This window comes from Calonectris borealis, chromosome 9 (genome assembly GCF_964195595.1).
Source record: "Calonectris borealis chromosome 9, bCalBor7.hap1.2, whole genome shotgun sequence".
NCBI lineage: Eukaryota > Metazoa > Chordata > Aves > Procellariiformes > Procellariidae > Calonectris > Calonectris borealis.
In genome coordinates this window covers 9,818,635-9,837,492 of record NC_134320.1, presented here as the reverse complement: position 1 = coordinate 9,837,492, position 18,858 = coordinate 9,818,635, and the positions used below count along the sequence as shown (strand labels likewise).

Here is an 18,858-nt window from a genome sequence, read left to right as displayed (position 1 = left end):
GTTAACAGAGCTCTTAAGCTTTTCAACGGATGGACGCGTTGTGCCATGTCCCCAGCTGTACCCACCCTCTGGCTCCCACCCATCCCATCGGATGGAGCGCGGTGGCTTGTCCATGTGCACTTAGGCAGGGTGGCAGCTCGCTGCTCCCAGACCGCGCTGCTTGATTTCTCTGTTCAAAATATGCCTCCTGCACACCTGGGCAACGGCATTAAATCCTCACTGTCTGGGGAGCGTCTCTGCCAGTTGATAAATGGGCTGAGTTCTGCTCAGCTGTACGAGCCGTGGGACATGCCTGAGCGCAGCAGGCTGCCAGGCAGGAGGCTGGAGCAAGGCTGGGGGGTAAATGATTAACCCTGCATCTCTTCTGCTTTTTGCACCAAGGTTCTGACTTGCCTTGATCCTGCAATCACTAAACTAGCGAAGCTGCCGTTGAAGCCAGCCAACTCTCCCTGGCTGTATATCCTGAAATTCAAAGTCAGTACAGTTCAACCCTAAAAATATAAGCTCTCTGCTTTAATGCTGATGTGGCAAATGTTGATAGCTATAACCACATGGGATGATATGAATTTGTGCTCTCGTTTTGATGCAATCACCCATGTTTATGTTGAATTAACTTTTAATTTAGTATACATTTTAAAAAAAGGGCATGACGTGAAGTGGTTCTGCCTTGTCCACACAAGCTACCAAATCAAACCGATTGCACTCTTCTTGGTAGAAGTTGTCTCCAGGAAGAAATTCTATAACATTGTCTCTGTCTCTTTTTTTCTATTTTTGTCACATTCATGACCAAATGCTAAATTTGGTTTTGACCCAGATCTATATAAATTACTGTAGCAATAGGGTTGGAACCTATGTAGGCACATACTTACTAAGCAAAAAAGGACAAACCTATGGCCACAAAAAAGGCTGTAATGGCACCGGTGAAAACTAATGACGCTAGCAAAGACAATGCGAGAGAAAGTTGTCGTGACGTTTTATGGCAAGGAAACAGAGCATGGCTTCTTGCCCTCCTAGCTTTAGCAGATAGATTCTCACACGCTGCGTTGCTAAAGCACCCGTTGCCCTAATGTCTTGGGGATGGAAGGACATTTGTCCACATGAAGTAACACAAACATGCTAGTTCATGCTTTCAGAATGGTTGGATTCTCAAAAAAAAAGAAGTAACAACAGGAGTGTTAATTTTTGAGTGGCAATTTTGCTGAATCCTACCCTGTGTTGTCAGACAAGGCAGCAGATAACAAAACGGAGGTTTTTCTGTCAGAGACAGGGAGATCCAAAATCACTAAGCTTTTTCATGTTTATGGGTGATTAATGTGAAAATTAATGAGGCTTTAATGTAAGTAAGGGATAGAAATGGCTTAGCCCCAAGATCATGAAGTTTCTGCAGAGCAGAATAGCTGAAATGATTTAGCAGAGGACTAAATAATGGAACTAACCTTATGCACAGCTGTGAAATCACTTCTATCTCTTTATTTAAAATGAAAAATCACATAAACACGTGTACAGATCACTGTTGTGCCAACTTTTTTCACTCCCATGTAAAACCTTTGTGTTCTCTCATGAAAAAACATCACCGAAGGTCCATCTGGGCTGACCCAAATACCCCAAGGTGGCCAATACCCCAGGTCAACCCTCTCACCAGCCAAGGAGCTTGGCAGGGCAGGGCAGGCAAACCGGTTTTGCTGCCTGCTGTGGCTGGTTGTTGCCACAGCTGCTCTGAAGGGCTCGGAGGTTTCAGTTAAGTAATCTCCAATGATTTTGGGTGAACCTGTGCAGTTTCTCCAACTGCCAAGCCACGGGTGCTTTGTCTCCTTCCCCGTGAGCCAGCAGTGGGGAGCGGCGCAGCTCCTCAAAAAGATACGACCTGGTTATAAGCAATCATCATTTTTTTTTTGACTCAACTACGGCAAAGGAAAATTGGCTGGGGCTGGAGTATGGGCTGCATCGTCTGTATCCGAATGACGCTAAAAGTTGCCGGGTCGTGCAAAGTGACGCATCGTTAAAGCAGCTTGTGAGCAGCAAAACTTCCCTGAGCACAGCGAGTCCCGCTGCTGGGCTCCTCTGGGTGTCAAGGAAAGGGGAGCCTGCCCCACGCTAATTAAAACTCTTTTCTCAACTTCTCCCTGGCAAGGTGCAAAGAAATCCTCTTTTCATGCTCAACGACTAAAAATAAATCCTATTTTGGGTTTCAGAAGCAGCCGCATGACTAAAATGAGCCGTTCAGTTTCATTCATGTTTGCTGTCTATTAATCCGTTCTCCTCACCCTCAGCAGGGTATGACTCAGGGCTTTGCATTGTCTTCCTCCCTAAACTAGCTGTGTTTTGACTTTAAATTCTGCCGTCTGACGCAAAGCAGTGCTGAAATCATGACAGTTTGATCCAGCCAGCTCCCAGGAGGCTCTTGATCTTTACTGGCTGGTAAATGCAGCACTCAGAACAGCTATGCAGAGCAGATATTGGTATTTTTACACCAAATGTTGATAAGCAGATGTCACAGGCTTGTGAAGAGCCTTGAAACTCCAGAGAAGAAAATATGTGAGTACGTATGTGGGGGAGGCCTGGAGATAAAAATAATTCGGCGGCTGTATGAGAAGACATATATTCCTTAATCTGTTGGTGTTTTGCTATTCCTGTTCGTGGTACTCAAACTGGAGGCTGCACTGGAACAAGTATAACAGCAAACTCTTTCCCTGTTGATTCATCTGCTGCTTTTCCACGCTCCTTCCAGCGGAGGCTTCTCTCCTCCTCTAGCCCCAGCTGAGCTGATAGGTCCCATCCACCTGCCGTGAGCAGAGGGTCTGTGCTGTGTGGTGGACACCAGTGATCCCAAGCTTGAGGCATCCTGTAGTAAGTGCAGGTCGTTGGGCAGGGAGGTAGCAGGTCTGGGCTCCTCCAGCAGTCACTGGAGAAAACGAGAGGCGCTTCCAGGGGTGACGAAGCCCTGGGGTGGGACTCACAAGCAGGCATGGCGCAGCTGAGCCTTAGGTGACCCCAGCCCTGGCGCAGGAAGGCTGAGCTGCTGGCTCAGCTCCAGGCGCAGAGCCGTGTTTTCCGTTGCAAACCGCCACCAATTTTAGTTTGCCGTAAATGGTTGTGCTGCAGGCTGAGCAGCTGGGCCAGTGGCTCCTGTAGGCGGGCTGGTGGGCGTGCATGGAGGGAGAGCCTGCGAGGTGCCCTCAGCGAGGCCACCGCACCATCCTGGCCACCTCCTCGGGCCGGGCGCCCGCACAGGCTCCTGCAGAGGGGCCGCTCGCCCCCCCGGCGTCAAGGAAGCCTCCCGCCTTCAGAGGGCCTGGAGCTCAGGGTGGGTGAGGGAGACCCCCCCCGTGGCACGAGAGGCTTGCGCTGAGACAGTGACGTGCACCAGGTTGTTGGTACGTCCCCATTGCAAAGTGGACCTACACCCATGGCTCAGAGGTAGCAGTCAAGTCTTGCCCTAAGGCTCCTCTTCCTCGTTATTTTTTTTTACGTGCAGGCAGCCTGAAATCCTGAACATGTACATGTTGGGTAAAAGTCAGGATTTGTATTTTTTTTTTTTTTTTTTAGCAAAATCTGTTCTTGAAATGTCCCTACAGAGCGAGTAGCAACCCTTCAGGGAGGCGTGTCGGTCAGGCTGGCATTGAACCTACTTAATCTCATTGCAGGGTGGAATGAAGCCCAGCGATCTATGGCCACCAGACGCTTGCCTTGACATCCATGCTTTTAAAGGACTGTGGTTACAAACTGCAAAGCCCTTACTTCTCCTTACAATGTTCTATTTTTTCCCTCTCCTTACAGCTTTGGTAATGAAATTTGAGCCATTTATTATGTACTAAATTTAGGGAGGCCAAAAATATTTGCATACAGATATGTTTGATCTTCCAAGCATGCAAAATGAGCACGAAATAACAAGTCTAATGTTGGACACAAGCAGAGTTCAAGTATTTTAAAGTTAAAATTATTTAAAAGAATCTATGTCTGTGATGGCAGATAAACTTTTTCTGAGAAAAGAAAACCTCCCCCTTCTCATTACATACAGAATAAATGCAGATACTCAAGTCAGATATGGACTGAATTTTAAATGTGACAATGGCACTTACTCTGCAACAAATGCCATGTCTGTAATGAATTGTAAATTATTTTTAGTTGCCACTGGAAACGGAGGAAGGGGGTGGAAATAATCAATATTGACACAACCCCTCTTTATTTTTAAGCAGTACTGATCTTTGGTGACACCAATTAGAGGAGGAGAGAGCTAGAGCTGAAGTGAACTGCACAAACTGCAAACTATTTTGGTGTTTAGAAAAGAGCCAGAACAGCCAGGCAAATGTGCTGCCTGCTGCTGCGCGTTACTGCTGGGATGGCCGTACCATCAAGATCACTGCTTCATCCTCTCACGCGAGCTGGGCACGTGGTGGGAGGCAGGTCTCACTGGGAGACCGTGGTCCATGGACGGTGGTGGTTCTTGCCACCATCACCCCACCAGTGCTGGTGCTGTCCTGGGGACTGGGCACAAGGGCAATGACACCCGTGTCAGACATTGCTACCACCTGAAGTCAAGTTGTCTGACTTTTTTTTCTCCATTAACCTTAAGGATGATGATCTTCTAGCTGGGTATGACACAACACAGTGGGCTGGAGTCCTCTTGGCTCTGTTTGCTGCAGTGAAGTTCCCCCACCCACCCGTTGCCTTGTTTCTTACATGAAATGAAATAAAATCTCTGAAGCTTTATTTACCCTTAAGTTAGCATGCAAGATGCAGGGTTGATGGATTGATTAACTTCTAGCTTCTCGTGATGCATAACTATGTAAGGTAGAGCATGTGACAGGGCAGGCCCCTCAGAGAAACCATTGCGTTTATTACTGGTCTGTTCCCAGGATCCACAAAGGGATGCAGCATGGTCAAAATGCGCTCAGAAAAACAAGATTACCAAGCTCCTCTAGTTAAAGAGTTGATATTGAGCTAGTTCTAATGCAATTTCCTAAAATTCAGAGATGCCGTGATGTGATCTTACTCTTGTATAAAATGCCATGGAACTTCTAATGACAGCAAAGATCAAATTTTCTGTGGCATGACTCATGCTGAGGAAAAGAATGCTGTACGCTCAATATGGAAAAAAGTACATTCACTAAAGCCTTCCTTATAGGACTGTGCAGATGCAATCAATCATAAGCACAAAGTCCAGGCAACACTTTTTGATGTGGAGTAAAATTGACAGTAGAATTGTGGATACCCTTTGGTAAATTTTATCCACTGAACCCAAAATAGCCACGGCAGAGACCTCAGCCAAGTGTCTGCCTGGCTTCACACGCTGTAAATCTCAAGTGAGTGGTTAAGGGGCTGAGGAAGGAATCGTGCTCATGTGCCAATTAATCTGAGTTGTCTGAAATACGCACTGATGCTGAAGATCAGGGATAGATGGATGGGGGCAGCGGGATGATTTCATGGGAAAGAATTTGCTAGATAAATGTTAGGCTTTTGGTGGCAGAATGCACAAAACAGGAGTCTGTTGGAAACACATGCAGAGGCACAAGGAAATTCCTGAAAATCTGCATTGAGCATTTTTCTTCTTGGTTTTTTTTGGTTTTGCTTTGATCACGGTGACTATTTTCTCAACGGACTCAGGTGTATTAGTGATAACGATGTCTGCAACTACCTGTTTTGTGGGAGTTCCGAGCCTTGCTGAAGGGGGATGTGGTGTTCGGCAACACAGCTCCCAGCTGCTCAGGGTAGACCGTGGGTTATTTGGACGTTGCTTTCTGCTTACTGCAGCAGACACCTTTCTCTTTCCCATCTTCAGGGATGCTATCATGGGTCCTAACATAACTTCTCTTTTGACTCTTTTCTTTCTGGGTCCAGTGATGAAAGCAAGCATTTTGGATAGTATCTGGGGCCTGAATAAAGCTGCTGATGAAGTGTTTCGGCACCAAAACTGGTCCTCTATTTTACTTATAACTCTACATGAGCTGAAACGAGAGGCTTCCAGATCTCCGTTTCAACTACAACAAATGCAGCAAGGATAGTCCTTTTGTCTGTGTTCATGGCTGCAATTATTTCTACCTTGCTGTTCTTATGACAATTTAGTTTTGTAACATTTATTGGTTTGGAAGGTACATTCATCCTAGTTTTTTGCATTTTGTGCTGTAAAAGGTCAAAATTGTCAGGAAAGATTTATTTTTGGGAAAAAAAAAAAAAAGAGTCCTTATTTAAAAGCCAAAGTAAAACAACCTTTCTGGAATAGAAAGGAAGCAGAAGGAACGAGCTAAAACCCAGAGCAGCAGCTGAAGCAACGTGCTACATTTCATGCTTTCTGATTTATGGCACAGTGGTATTTATTCACCCTAGTGATCTCGGCGTGCAAGCACTGGCCTTTTTGCATGCAGAGTGCTGAGAATAGAGTTAAAACTGCAAAGGCATTGCCAGCAGTGCCTGGCAGTGGTGCCATAGGTGGGTAGTCCCTCTCTGGCTGCATCCGCACCCAGGGAAGTGGGGTCGAAGCTGGGAGCACGGCAGCCTGGCCCTGGTCCCATGCCACAGCCATTGGTAGAGGCGGAGCTCTGCAGGAGTGGGGTGCTTGCGCCCCCCTGCACCGCTGCCCACGGCCCAGGGCAGGGAGTTACCGTGGGGGGATCCTTCTGCCTTATCTTTCCCCGACATGCTTCAGTTTTTCCATCTATCTCAGGCATACAAGGGAGGGCTGTCATTTCCCAGCCCTCAGCAGGATGCTCTAGTTGGTTCGGAGCTCCTGGGTCTCCCACATCTGACGAAGAGGTCATGGATGCTGTGAATTGTCCCTACCCTGTCACAAAGCCAGAACTGTGCTACAATGGCTCATTCAATGGGGAAAAAAAAAAAAAAAAAAAATCCACGGAGACTGTAGCTGTCACAAGCCCAGCTCCTGCAAAAGGCAGGGCACGGTTAGGTGCACACACACACACGCACACACTGGCCTTTGCGTCGTGCTGCCTCGGCACACAGTCTGCCTCCCAGTTTGGCTCACGCTCACCTCCAGTCCCTGCGTGCCCCCCGCTGCGCTCCTGTCCCGCAGCCCCGGGCTGTGCCCCTGCTGCTGGCCTGGCCGGCACCTGCAGACCCCGATGCCGGGCAGCCTGACGGAGCCCCCCCCTCCCCGCTCTGCCCACCCGCTTCTTGGGTGCTGGGAAGCAGAAGGCACTGACTGTACCCTGTCTGCCTGTTTCATTTTCTTTTTACCCCTTTTTTTCCTTTTCCCCTCTTTCTTCCTCCCCACCTTTTCTCTTTTTTCTTTTTTTTCCCCTTTTCTTTTTGTCTTTTTTCCTTTTGTCCCTCTTTTTTCTTTTTTCCCCTTTTTTGTCGTGTCCCCCCCCGTTTTCATTTGCCCTTTTGGACACCCCACCCTTTTGGCGGGGAAGGGGGGGTTCCTCAGCCTGCACCCGGGGAGGGTCCCGCTGGCCACCACCCGCTTCCCGCCGGCGCGGCCCGGGGGGCGTGGCCGCGCGGCTGACGTCAGGCGCGGCGAGGGCGGTATAAGCGGGCGCTGTCCGGGTGCTGAAGGCGGCGGCGGCGGCGGCGGCGGCGGGAGCGGCGGCGGCAGGTAGGGGCTGCGCCGGGGCCGCGGCGCGGCCGGGCCCGCCGAGGGGCGGTCGGGGGGCCGGGGGCTGGGGAACCCCTGTGCCGTCTGCCCGGGGCTGCCTCGCGGGGCGCGGCTGCGCCCGGGTCGGAACCAACCACAGAAACAGGAGGTGAAGTGGAACACGGAGTTGCGGCGGAAAGTTGATGGGGTTGTAGCTGATGTTTGGGATGAAATGTGTCCATGAAATATAGACCTGTAATTATATCTATGGCATATATTTGTATTATCAGCATCGTTCGTGGCTGAAGCAGGGCAGTATAGCGTTTCTGTTTGCGCTTGCGTTCAGTCGTGCTGGCTCGCCAACATGGCACTTCAGCCGCATCAAAATACGGGATGAGAGGTTACCTTGGATGCAAACACGATCTGACTAACTCTCTAGATGTGTATATATACAAACAGTCATTATATTCATTCGCAGCTGCTTGGGGTTTGGGGTTTTTCACTTCTCCTCACCCCATTGTTATTTTGTTCATGTTTTGAGCCCCTTGCACAGGGTAAAGGGTTAGATATGCTTCAGAAAAAAGGCAAATTTACTGCAGTTGTGTTATTTATTGCAAAAGTAGATGGAAGGAGGAGTGCATACTATATTTCTTTATTTTCCTTATGGAAAACTGCTGTCAGATTCCCCCTCAGACTCTCAGAGCAGGGACGCATCTATAGGAAACCTTATGAGTTTTCATCGCAAAATTTCACTGGAAACACTACATTCGCATCAGAGACAACTGCTGAGAGAAATCGAGAGAGAAAATTACTGCTACCATGGAGACATCCCAGAAAGGAGATTTATTTTCTTGTCTGGTTTTTGGGGGAACTTCTGTCAGTCTGCATTGCCTTTGTACATGTTAAATTGTGAACTTGATTGCCTCATTTTGTAAATAGGAACTTCTACATTTGTTGGCCAAAAGATGATTTTCCTGTTTGTTAGGTGCTAATAGAGGAGAAAATATGCTCCCCATCTAGGCTAGCTTCACAATTATCTGTAGACAAAACAGCCATTTTAGCACACTGTCCTTTGAGAGGCACAGAAGAGAATGTTTTACTATAGATCCTAAAGATAGTCTAAAATGCCCTCTGTTTTCCAAAAAAATATGGAATTAAGGTCTGAAAGACTGGGTGGAATCCTCTTACCCTAGATAACGCAGTATATTTAATGACAAGATTTTATGATCTGAACTCAAAGCTTTTAAAGGAAATCATTCCCAAATCCATTTGACAAGGCTTTCAAGTATCATCTACCAATAAATTAGAAGCAAAAATTGATCTAGAGACAAAAGCACCCAAAATACTTAGAGAGGAGCCAATGACCTGTTATTCCTGCACAGGAAACACCCAGTTGAGCAACATCCTTGTGGAACACTAAACTAAACTTTGCCTGGCTATGTGCATTTTGATTTTAATGGGATGCTGACGACTCTTACAAAGGCTGTAGCAGTACAGAATTGTGTGCAGTGAGGGAGGTTGAGTTCCTGGTCTCTGTGGGTGGGAGGTGCCTGGCAGATAATTATGGAACAACTCTCCCTTCCCCCACCCCTCGGAAAGGACACAGTTTCTCATGCACTAATCAAACTAACTCTGTTAATAGCCTGTCTCTCTGCTGGGAAAGAAATTCGTAATTTCATTTATTTGCTACAATAAGTAGCAAAGTGCTTTTTTTTTTTCTTGGAGATACACATTTATGTATAGGACTAGTGCCTGTTCTGTGACAGAAAATGAAGCGATGTGTTGGCTTTGTTTCAGGGCAAACTCCGATCTGGAGGGTGGGACCTTTTAATCAGCTGTTCTGAACTAATCCTTTATGAAATCAGTGCTCAAACGTATCCAGGCTTGAGTAGTGAGAAATGTTTGGGGAAATTGTTTGCTATTACGGCTGTTAGCTTGCCCAGGCATGCTGAGGGGAAAAAGCAGCTCTCTCAACTGATACTGCTTTAATTATTTAGTTAAGTCACATTATGTTAGGAACAAAAACCGAGCGGAAAAATCTACCAGTGAGCTGAAATGAGCATATTTACCCTCTACTTACAGCAGAGGGTAAATAGTGGTATACATAGCTCTTTCAGTCTGTCATGAATCACCAACATCTCAACAGGATGCTTTTACCAAGCCAAAAACCAAAGGAACCAAAATAGGTCAATTAATCAAAGTGGTTTCTATCTTTATCATTTCTTTCTCATTATTGTACTTTATTCGTTAATGTAACTGGATCAGAAAAGAGTCTAATCTATCTCATGGCCCCAGTGTATCAGTGCCTGAGCATCTCCTAGGAAATAAGTGACGGCAATGTTTCCCTTCCCCGGGTGGAGGGTGCTCAGCTCCCCGCAGGACTGGGCTTGTGCAGCTGTATCCTCGTATGCAGCAGGGCTATAATCTTCTTACTTCAGTCGGAGGCATATTTTTCCCACTTCTTTTCCAGAGTTTATTGCTGGCTGGTGTAACTGGGCAGACTGACTAGACATGGGCTTCTACTGATCTATTCTAATCGAATTTAGCTCACTTTTGCCAATGGTCACGTTTCTGCCTGTCCTGGGACCTGATTCAATTTCTGCTGAAGTGAATGAATGAATGAAATCACCACTCAGAACCTACCTACTCGAGCTCATTTCTGAGATGGGTTTTAAAGGATTCAGTAAAATTATATTGTACCTTTAGGATAAATTATAGTTTGTCCTTCATATAGGGGATGTTTGCCCATAGGAAAATGGTTCACTCCTACAGTCTCCTAACTAAAATTCACCTGTAATACAAATAACATTTTTTTTTAATGAAATAGCAAAAAAGGAAGTAATAACACCAACAAAACTGACAGAAATAAACAGAAATAAAGTCATTTTATAGGCCATGTTCTCCACTTCATTTCACTAATTTTATTGCAGTCTAGCACCATTCAGTGATACTACCCTGGCATGAAATTAGATGCCCTATGGAACAATCTCACAAAATAATGCTGTATGAAGTTTTAATATTAATATCTTGAGTGGCATTTAAATATACGGATATACTGATTTTACCATTTGAAGCCTTCATTTTCATAATCAAAATGACATCTAGATTCCTCTACGGGCATTTCATGAGCTATATAGGATTTGTATTTTATACTTCGGTGCTGCCATTGGAAAATTGATGTTCATAAAGTACATTGAACATAGAGATAAGAAATTTCTAGCATAGGAAACCAATAGTTTCCAGCTGAGGAATCATAGAAAAGATTCAGAAAATCTCAAATTTCCACTAAAATATATGGCTTCCATGTATGAGTTATGTTAGGTTTCCATAGTTAATTAAAACGTGTAGTACTGGTGGTATTCTTCATGATAAGTTCCAGTTTAAAATAACAATATCTATTTTGCTTCTTGGTTTGCTAAGTCTGTCTCCATACGTTAACTGCTTCTTTTTTCTTCTTCTTCTTTATTTTAAGGAAATATTTTAAATATGGCAGAAACTAAAACCTTCCAGCTTGAAGCAGCCTGTGCTCTCACCTTTTTCTTTGTCGTAATCTGTTGGGTTGATGCAGCTTCCTTCCAGCAGCGTCAGCTGCTTCAGAAAGATCCAGACTATGTAATGAAAAACTTACAAAGGTTCCCAAATCCCGATATGATCAAAGCTTTGGAATACATAGAAGATCTTCGCAAGCAAACTAACAAGGGAGAAAGCAGCCCTGATTACAACTCTTATCAAAGTGTCCCGTATCTCCTGCAACAGAAAGAAAGCAAAGACCAGGTTCACCTACCAGATAATGTAAGGGATTCTTTGACTGAAGATGAGTCCCAATGGGTTAAGGTCATGTTGGAAGCCTTGCGGCAAGCTGAGAAAGAGTCAAAACTTGGCCCAAAGGAGAATAAACCTTATGGTCTGAGTTCAGATAACAACTTCCCAGCTGGAGTAACTGATGATTATGAGGCTTACAAGTGGCCTGAGAGGTGGCAAAAATATCTCAAAATGCCACTGGGGCACTATGAAGACAGTTCAAGAGACAGTCCTTTCAAGCGTACCAATGAAATAGTGGAAGAACAATACACACCCCAAAGCCTTGCCACGTTGGAGTCTGTGTTTCAAGAGTTGGGGAAGATGGCGGGACCTAGTAACCACAAGAAAGAAAGGTTGGATGAGGACCAGAAATTGTATACAGATGATGAAGACGATGTATATAAAGTGAATAACATTGCCTATGAAGATGTGGTTGGAGGAGAAGATTGGAATCCCATAGAGGAAAAAGTGGAAAGTCAAACCCAGGAAGAGATAAAAGATAGCAAAGAGGAAATTGATAAACATGAAGAGGAGATTGATGACGAAATGAAAAGATCAGGGAAACTCAGCTTCCTTGAGGATGAAATAAGAAGAGACAATAAAGATAAAATGTCAGAGGACGTTTCAAAGCTAATGAATTATTACCTGAAGAGGCTGATGGGCGGTGCTGCAAATAGGAAATTAAGGACTGGAGGAGAACTTGAGGAAAAAAGAGCACCCGCGTTTTTGGATAAGCAACTTGATCCTCAGTCTATAGCTCAGCTGATAGAAATCTCAAGGAATTTACAAATTCCTCCTGAGGATTTAATAGACATGTTGAAAGCTGGAGAAAAAAAGCAGCTTCAGAGTGAAAGGTTGGAAGCTGAGCAGGAAGCAGAATTCCCAGAAGACCTCGACGAGATCGCTGAAACTAATCTAGGACAGAGCGATATATTTAAAAGTAATGTAAACTCTAAAAACGGGTATATGAAGCAGCCTCTTAATGTTATTCCAGAAAATCTACCCGAAGACCTCAATATTGAAGATATTGTCAGTCTTCTGGGAACTGACAGTTTAGCTAATCAGAATCCCTCCTACTTACTAAATCGTCTTAATCAAGAAAGTGATTTGCCAAGACTGTCTTACATTCCCAGAAGATTGAAAGGACACTCGTTTCCTAAAGCTGCCTGGATGAACGATTTGGAAAGGCGACAAATGGAGTATGAGAAACTGAACGAGAAGGATGAAGAGCTGGCCGATTACTTGGCAAAAGTGCTGGCAAAATATCCTGAAGTTATCAATACGAACCAGATGAAACGAGTCCCAGTTGCGGCTCCTGAAAGCGACCTGCAGGAAGATGACCGGCTGGAGCAGGCCATCAGGGAGCACCTAAGCCAGCTGGGACCACAGGAGGCCGCGAAGTTGGCTTCGCTCAGCAAAAGGCTTTCCATGGCCGGGGAAACGGACGACACGCAAAACAGGCAGTATCTGGATGAGGATATGCTAGCAAAGGTGCTAGAGTATCTAAACCAGGAGAAATCAGAGCTTGAAAGAGAGCACATTACTAAACGGGCAATGGAAAATATGTAATTGTTCCCCAAATATTGTTTCTCTTCAATGTGTTGACTTCTATCCCAATTCAGTTGTGATTTCTTCCCGCTCTCCCACTAAACAACCTATGGTAGACTACTTACCATTGAACAGTCTGCATATCTTTCTCAGAGCTGTTATATTGTTTATTGATATACTTATATATGTTATAAATTATGGGGCAAACAACAAATTGCTTCGAGTGTTTTAAGAAACAATTTAATGAAATCGAGTAAAACTATAATATGTAAACAAATGACCTTTGCATTGTTAATAACACATGATAAATGAAGAGTGACAATTATAATTTGAAATTTTTAAGATTAATTGGATTATTTTGTTACTGTCTGTAGTGTTTTTTGTGGAGTATCGAATAAAAAATAAAGCATTATATATATAGTTTTATTTAAAAGGCTTTTTCTATTCAGTGTTTTACTCTTGATGAATAAATTATTTCTGGACAAGAGACTGTGTTTCTTTGTGGCAATTGATAAAGTCATAGTTATTTGAAATGGAAACATATATGTTTTACTTCTACAGACAATTCTTCTGAAGTCTATTATTTTACTGTAGAATACGTTGGTAGCTTATATTTCTGGTTTTTCTAGGCTGTAAGAAGACCAACTGGCATTATCTTTAAGGGCAGCGTGTACCTGAAGAGCTTGCTGAAGTCAACCAGGGCAGTAACTGCATTACCTTTTTTAAAAATTGCCCCCCCCCATAATGAATGATTATGTATCTCTTGGCAGTGGGAGGAAGACAAATGATCTGTCCAGCTAAGGCAGACTCGATGGTGAGGCACAAAAAAAATACAATATTGAACCTTTGTGTGTGAGTAGCAGCAGCTCTGGGAAGCTCTGATGAAGTAGACGGGAAGCAGATGGGTTCCTCCCATCTCTCGCGATGGCTACCGCGAAGAAAGAGACAGGCTTCAAGGCAAGGCGAGCAGAGAACTTGCCCTGTAGGTAACATCACTTTTGTGTCTCATAAAATATTGTTTCCCATTTCATGAAATGGCTGTTACATGTACGCATAAGTATACACAGAACCTTTGTTATTCACTACAGTACCTGGTCGCTTGAAATGTCTCTGGAGCTCCTGTTAAGACCTGCAGTGGATGTTCTGGAAAAGCTACGGCTCCTTTACAGAACGAAATGTGCTTGTGTAACGCTGTGAGTCGGACATAGTTTTCACTAGGCCAGCTCAGGCATAAGCTTTTCCAGGATTATAGTTTAAAAGTGGTTTCCCCTGTGGTATTCTTCAGCAACTCATCTCTGCTAAGTGGGGTGGGGATGATTTTTGGCGAGGCAATGTCTAATGAAGCAAAGTACAAAGGCTGCAGAAATAAGCCTCCATCTTCAGTGTCACCATTACCCTGGGCAATCGTGGACGATAGGAGTTCCGTCAGAGCTCCTGCTTCGGGCCACAGCAAAATCCTACGGTTTCCTGTTACTTGGATGAGTTGAAACATTAAACGCAGAATTGAAAAAATACCAGAGTTAAATTCACTTTTGTAAAGAAGGAGAAACCTGTTGCCATTCGATATGCACTTGCTTGTGACACTGGTAACTTGGAATCACTGTTTTATTCAAAACAAAACTGTGCTTTAAAAAAATAACAATTTTTTATCACCTTGATTCCTAATACTATTATTTGCCTTGATCCTAATACTGCTCCAGCAATCCTCACAGTTCAGAAAATATTCTTTTGGTCAAATTTAATACTTAAATATGTAAAACTGAGGAAGAGTCATAAAAACATAGAATCATAGAATATCTCAAGTTGGAAGGGACCCATAAGGATCATGGAGTCCAACTCCCTGCTCCGCACAGGACTACCTAAAACTAAACCATATGACAAAGAGCATTGTCCAGGCAAGAGCACTGAGAATTAAATGAATGTTTGCTGTTTTCAGTGAACAAGTTTAACAACTTTATACTTGCCTTGCAAGGTCATATTTTAATAGGAGACTGTATTTGCTGCCCTTATTCACACACACACGCAGACACAGACACACACAGAGAGTGACAAAGCCTAACTCCGTAGCCAACTTGCTAGGCACTTCGGTTTTTTCCAGGGCTGTAGTTAAATTAGTTAAATGTCTTTTTTTTTTTCTTTTCTTATGGGAGAAAAGAATTAACTCACATAAATATTTTCATAAAAGGAAATAATGGGCAGCCAGAGAAGCACAAGGCCGTGTGAAGCCCTGAGATGCCGCCGGACAGAGGCGTTGTGCCGCAGGCACAACCAGAGAGGTGCTGGGAGGGGACCCAGCAGCCGGTGTCACAGCGTTGGCTGTGCACGCCTCTGGCTCTCCTGAGGGTAGCGAGGGCACCCTCCGACCGCTTCAGCTCACGCACCAGGTGAGGAATGGTTTGTCCATCTCTGCAAAACATCTCTCCCAGAAGAAGAGGTTTTTGGAAGGGCTGGCTGCACAGGCTCTGGTGCTGCCTCTCGGGAGCAGCCTGCGGTCCTGTGGCTGAGCTCAGCGCAGGACCGAGGCCTCCATGATGATGACACAGAAGAACTTGTGCTCCTGCAGCCCCCCAGGCACAGGGATCTCATCTCCCAAACTCGGACGCAACCTGCGTGCTGCAGCGTGGGGCTGCCACCGCAGAGCAGCCGGAGCTGGTGCAGGGCCTTGGGCGCTCACAGCTTTGATGGAGGCGTGGGGCGGTTGCAAACACGCTGTTCAACACACTTAACAAACACCATCGTGATACCAGACTGAATAATTAAAAATATCTTTAGCAGGCCTCGGGCAAAGCTCACTGAAGACAACAGTAATCTTCTCCCCTACTCTTGCACAGACCCTGAAACAGCACACTTCTGCCTCAGATGGCTCAAAGCATGAGCAGGATATCAAGGTGGCTCTGAATGTCTTGTCTTATGTTTCCTTTATGTAGAGTAGCCTTAAAGTACGTGTGCCCTCTGCCCCCAGCTCTGGGCAGGTAATGAAGTCACACACCAAAGCTAACACCTTGCACCACGTGCTCCCACACAGCCGCGGTACAGTGCATGTTGCTGGTTTTGTCCTCATGACCGAAAGAGATATGAGTTTACCTACTCTTTTCACAGTGAAAATTAAAACGGCATCTTTTTTTCCTTTTGCTGCCCTCCTTTCTTTCAGTGGTGACATACAATGGTGCTTTAAAAAGGAGCTTTTCCATTTCCCCCCCAGTGGCTGCCGAGCCGCAGGCTCGGAGGAGCATCCCCCTCGCCCCTGCGATGCAGGGCTGAGCAACACGTTGCTATGGCAGCCGTACCGCCTCCCCGCAGCGCAGCGCCGAGGAAGTGAAGATGAAAATGCTTTGAAGCGCTGACCTTCGCTGCTGCTTTGTCCTAAAATTGTGCTGGGGTGGCCTCCAACCACAACCCAGCCAGCCCTGCCGTGGGTCTTTGTGCCGTGATGCTCCTCTTTCCCTGGAGCTGATACTTGGCACCACAGCTCCCCTTACGCCACCGAAGCCCCCAGACCTGAGGGCCTTCCTCAGGGACTGGGCTCAGAGTGTATTCGATATTCTCTTCAAGAGGAAAACAAAACCGTCAGGCAGTAGGATTTATGGTTTAAAGGGGTTTGGGTTTTTTAAAGACAATGTAAAAGGTTGACCGCATCAAAACAATGATGTTTTACAGCAGGTATGTTAATGTAGTGTGCTATTATTTTTCCTACCTCTTTAGCTGATCTCATTATTTTCAAAAGAATGATTCCAGCGAAGGGACAGAGGTTCACAGGTCCCTGTTTCAGCCATTACTCCGTGAACATCTGCCAGGCAATAATATATCTAACTTACAAGGTGCGCCAAGAACCTAGAAGAGATGCTGCACAAGAGAGACATGGTCAAGCATGACTGGTGGTAATTTCGAGTTCTTTAGTTTCATTCCCCTCCTACCACAGCCCGCAGCACTCCCCTCCCCTGGGCTACGCAGGCTCCCAGGCTGACCAGAGCTCCGGGGAGCTGTCTGGAATAAACATTGTCTCCGGGCTCTTATTCAAGGAGAGCTCAATGAAAATTTTGGATACAGGAACGATTTTGGACCTAAGGAACCAGAGGTACAAACCTATGCATAGAAGGACAGGTTCTTTCAGAGACTGTGTAGAAGATGAAATAAGCTTTGGAAAATCTAAACCTTGGCATCTCACTTACAGGGTGTGCAAGCCATTAGGGACTTTGTTGTTTGTGGTTCATCTTCATAAACAAGAAAAGGGATGTTGAGCTTCAAATAATAGAATTGCACATTGTACAACAGAACTATGTGGAAGTTTCCTCTTCTAGCCAAAGAAAGTAGATAGCTAATCTCCTTGTGAAGTACTTTATTTCTAACAAACGAATGTCCAACTCCATTTTGAAATGACATGAAATGAGCACATATTAAATAGGCAGCACCCTCTTGGTAGCTATAGCTGCCTCTTGCTATGTAACCAAAGCTCCTGCAGAAGAGCAGATAGTTATACCTGAATATGCAGGACAGCATTATCAAAATGTACATCATGACATGAGATCTGCTCCATTAAACCACTCCAGAGCGGCCCCTGCAGAGAGGCTGTGTAGTGCTTAATTGTTCTTAATAGCCGCAGCCGCTTCTGCTTTCATTTGTCTGTGTTTTATGTTTTCCTTATGAGTGTAGTGGGACAAACAGTCATGTTGTTAATAATGCACACAGAATACATAATCCATAACAGATACGCTATCAAGCTTATTACTATAATTATATACAAAATAAAGTGACCACCCTGCAATTTTTACTCAGGCAAAGTAAGGAGTAGATTTTGTGCTACAATTTGAGAGCATCCCAGATGCAGCTGGTTTGTACTCTCTGTTTATCAGTGGCTTTTGTCCAGCAAAGAAAAATGTTTCTGCTCACATCTTCCTCTTAAAACCTGCAGTATTCTTCATCCTGTCCTCATATTTAAGCTCCTCCCCAACAAGCAGATTGAACAGAAATTCTGCGTTTGATCTGAATATAACAAGCTGCTGAACACCTTCCTCAAGACCCGAGGGAGTTCTTCTTCGTACATATACCAGAATTCATTGTATTGGTATCCATAAGAGTTAATACCTTTTTGTTTTTCATTAATTCACATGCTACTGCGTTTTGTTTACATCTGCATCTTGATGGCTCCACTATTTTGTCAGCTGGAGCTCTTAAATGAGAACATTTGTTGATTCAAAAATTAATGTAACCACATTACCTCATCTGAAGAAACTAGATTGTTACGATTATTTTTTTCTAAAAGGGTATTTCCACACTGTGGTGGAAGGGGTTTGCGTCGTGTATAATACGACAGTCTTTAGTATTTCTCAAAGCACTTTACAAGATACCTGGTTTTGCAGGCGAAGTCACATAAGCCATCTGTGATTTTCCTAACATGGCAAAGGGCACGTCAAGGCTGGAACCCGGGCGTCCTGAGCCGTGCTTTGCTTCACAGCTTTATTCTGCCATTCTTGCTGTTGCTAGCTGACGAGAAGATCATGACTCAAAACTGCTTCTCCAGGCAAACCTTACCCAGACCAACCTTCCATTACTTCAGGTCAAACGTAGCATTGTGGGAGGACTTCTGTGGACAACAGTCACCTGCAGTGATGACTGCCATGTGGGAACTGCGTTCCCTGGAGCATCCCTTTCCTCCCCCAAGATGCACGACACCGATCAGTGGCTATTTACTACATGATGCATAAATCTATACAGACACAGCTGGATGCCAGCTGCACTTTGCATTTGTTCAGCTACCCAAGCACCTCCGGAGAGGTTTATCCGAGCTGCAAGGAACTTGAGTTAGCAGCAGCAGTCAGGTGCAGAGCCTCTAGTGCATAAAGTGGAAAGGATAAGTCCTGAATCAGAGCTGATTATCTGAAGAGCCACGTTATTCCTGACTTTTGGATCATTTGAAAACATTTGAGATCGTTAATAATTCATTTGCAGATGTTGCAGAGCTCTAAATGTGGCTGATTAAA

The 18,858-nt window shown here is 44.9% G+C and overlaps 1 protein-coding gene across 1 annotated transcript; it reads left to right on the top strand.

Moving 5' to 3' along the window:
- The first annotated feature begins 7,491 nt into the window (after nt 1–7,491).
- SCG2 (secretogranin II) lies at nt 7,492–13,357 on the top strand. The gene is made up of 2 exons (XM_075157626.1): nt 7,492–7,552; nt 11,004–13,357. The coding sequence occupies exon 2, from the start codon at nt 11,018–11,020 to the stop codon at nt 12,899–12,901; it is 1,884 nt and encodes a 627-aa protein (XP_075013727.1). The 5' UTR covers nt 7,492–7,552; nt 11,004–11,017; the 3' UTR covers nt 12,902–13,357.
- The last annotated feature ends 5,501 nt before the right edge of the window (nt 13,358–18,858 follow it).

What these genes read in the sequence shown, in the direction of transcription:
- SCG2 (XM_075157626.1), top strand. Translation starts at nt 11,018, where the DNA reads ATGGCAGAAACTAAAACCTTCCAGCTTGAAGCAGCCTGTGCTCTCACC.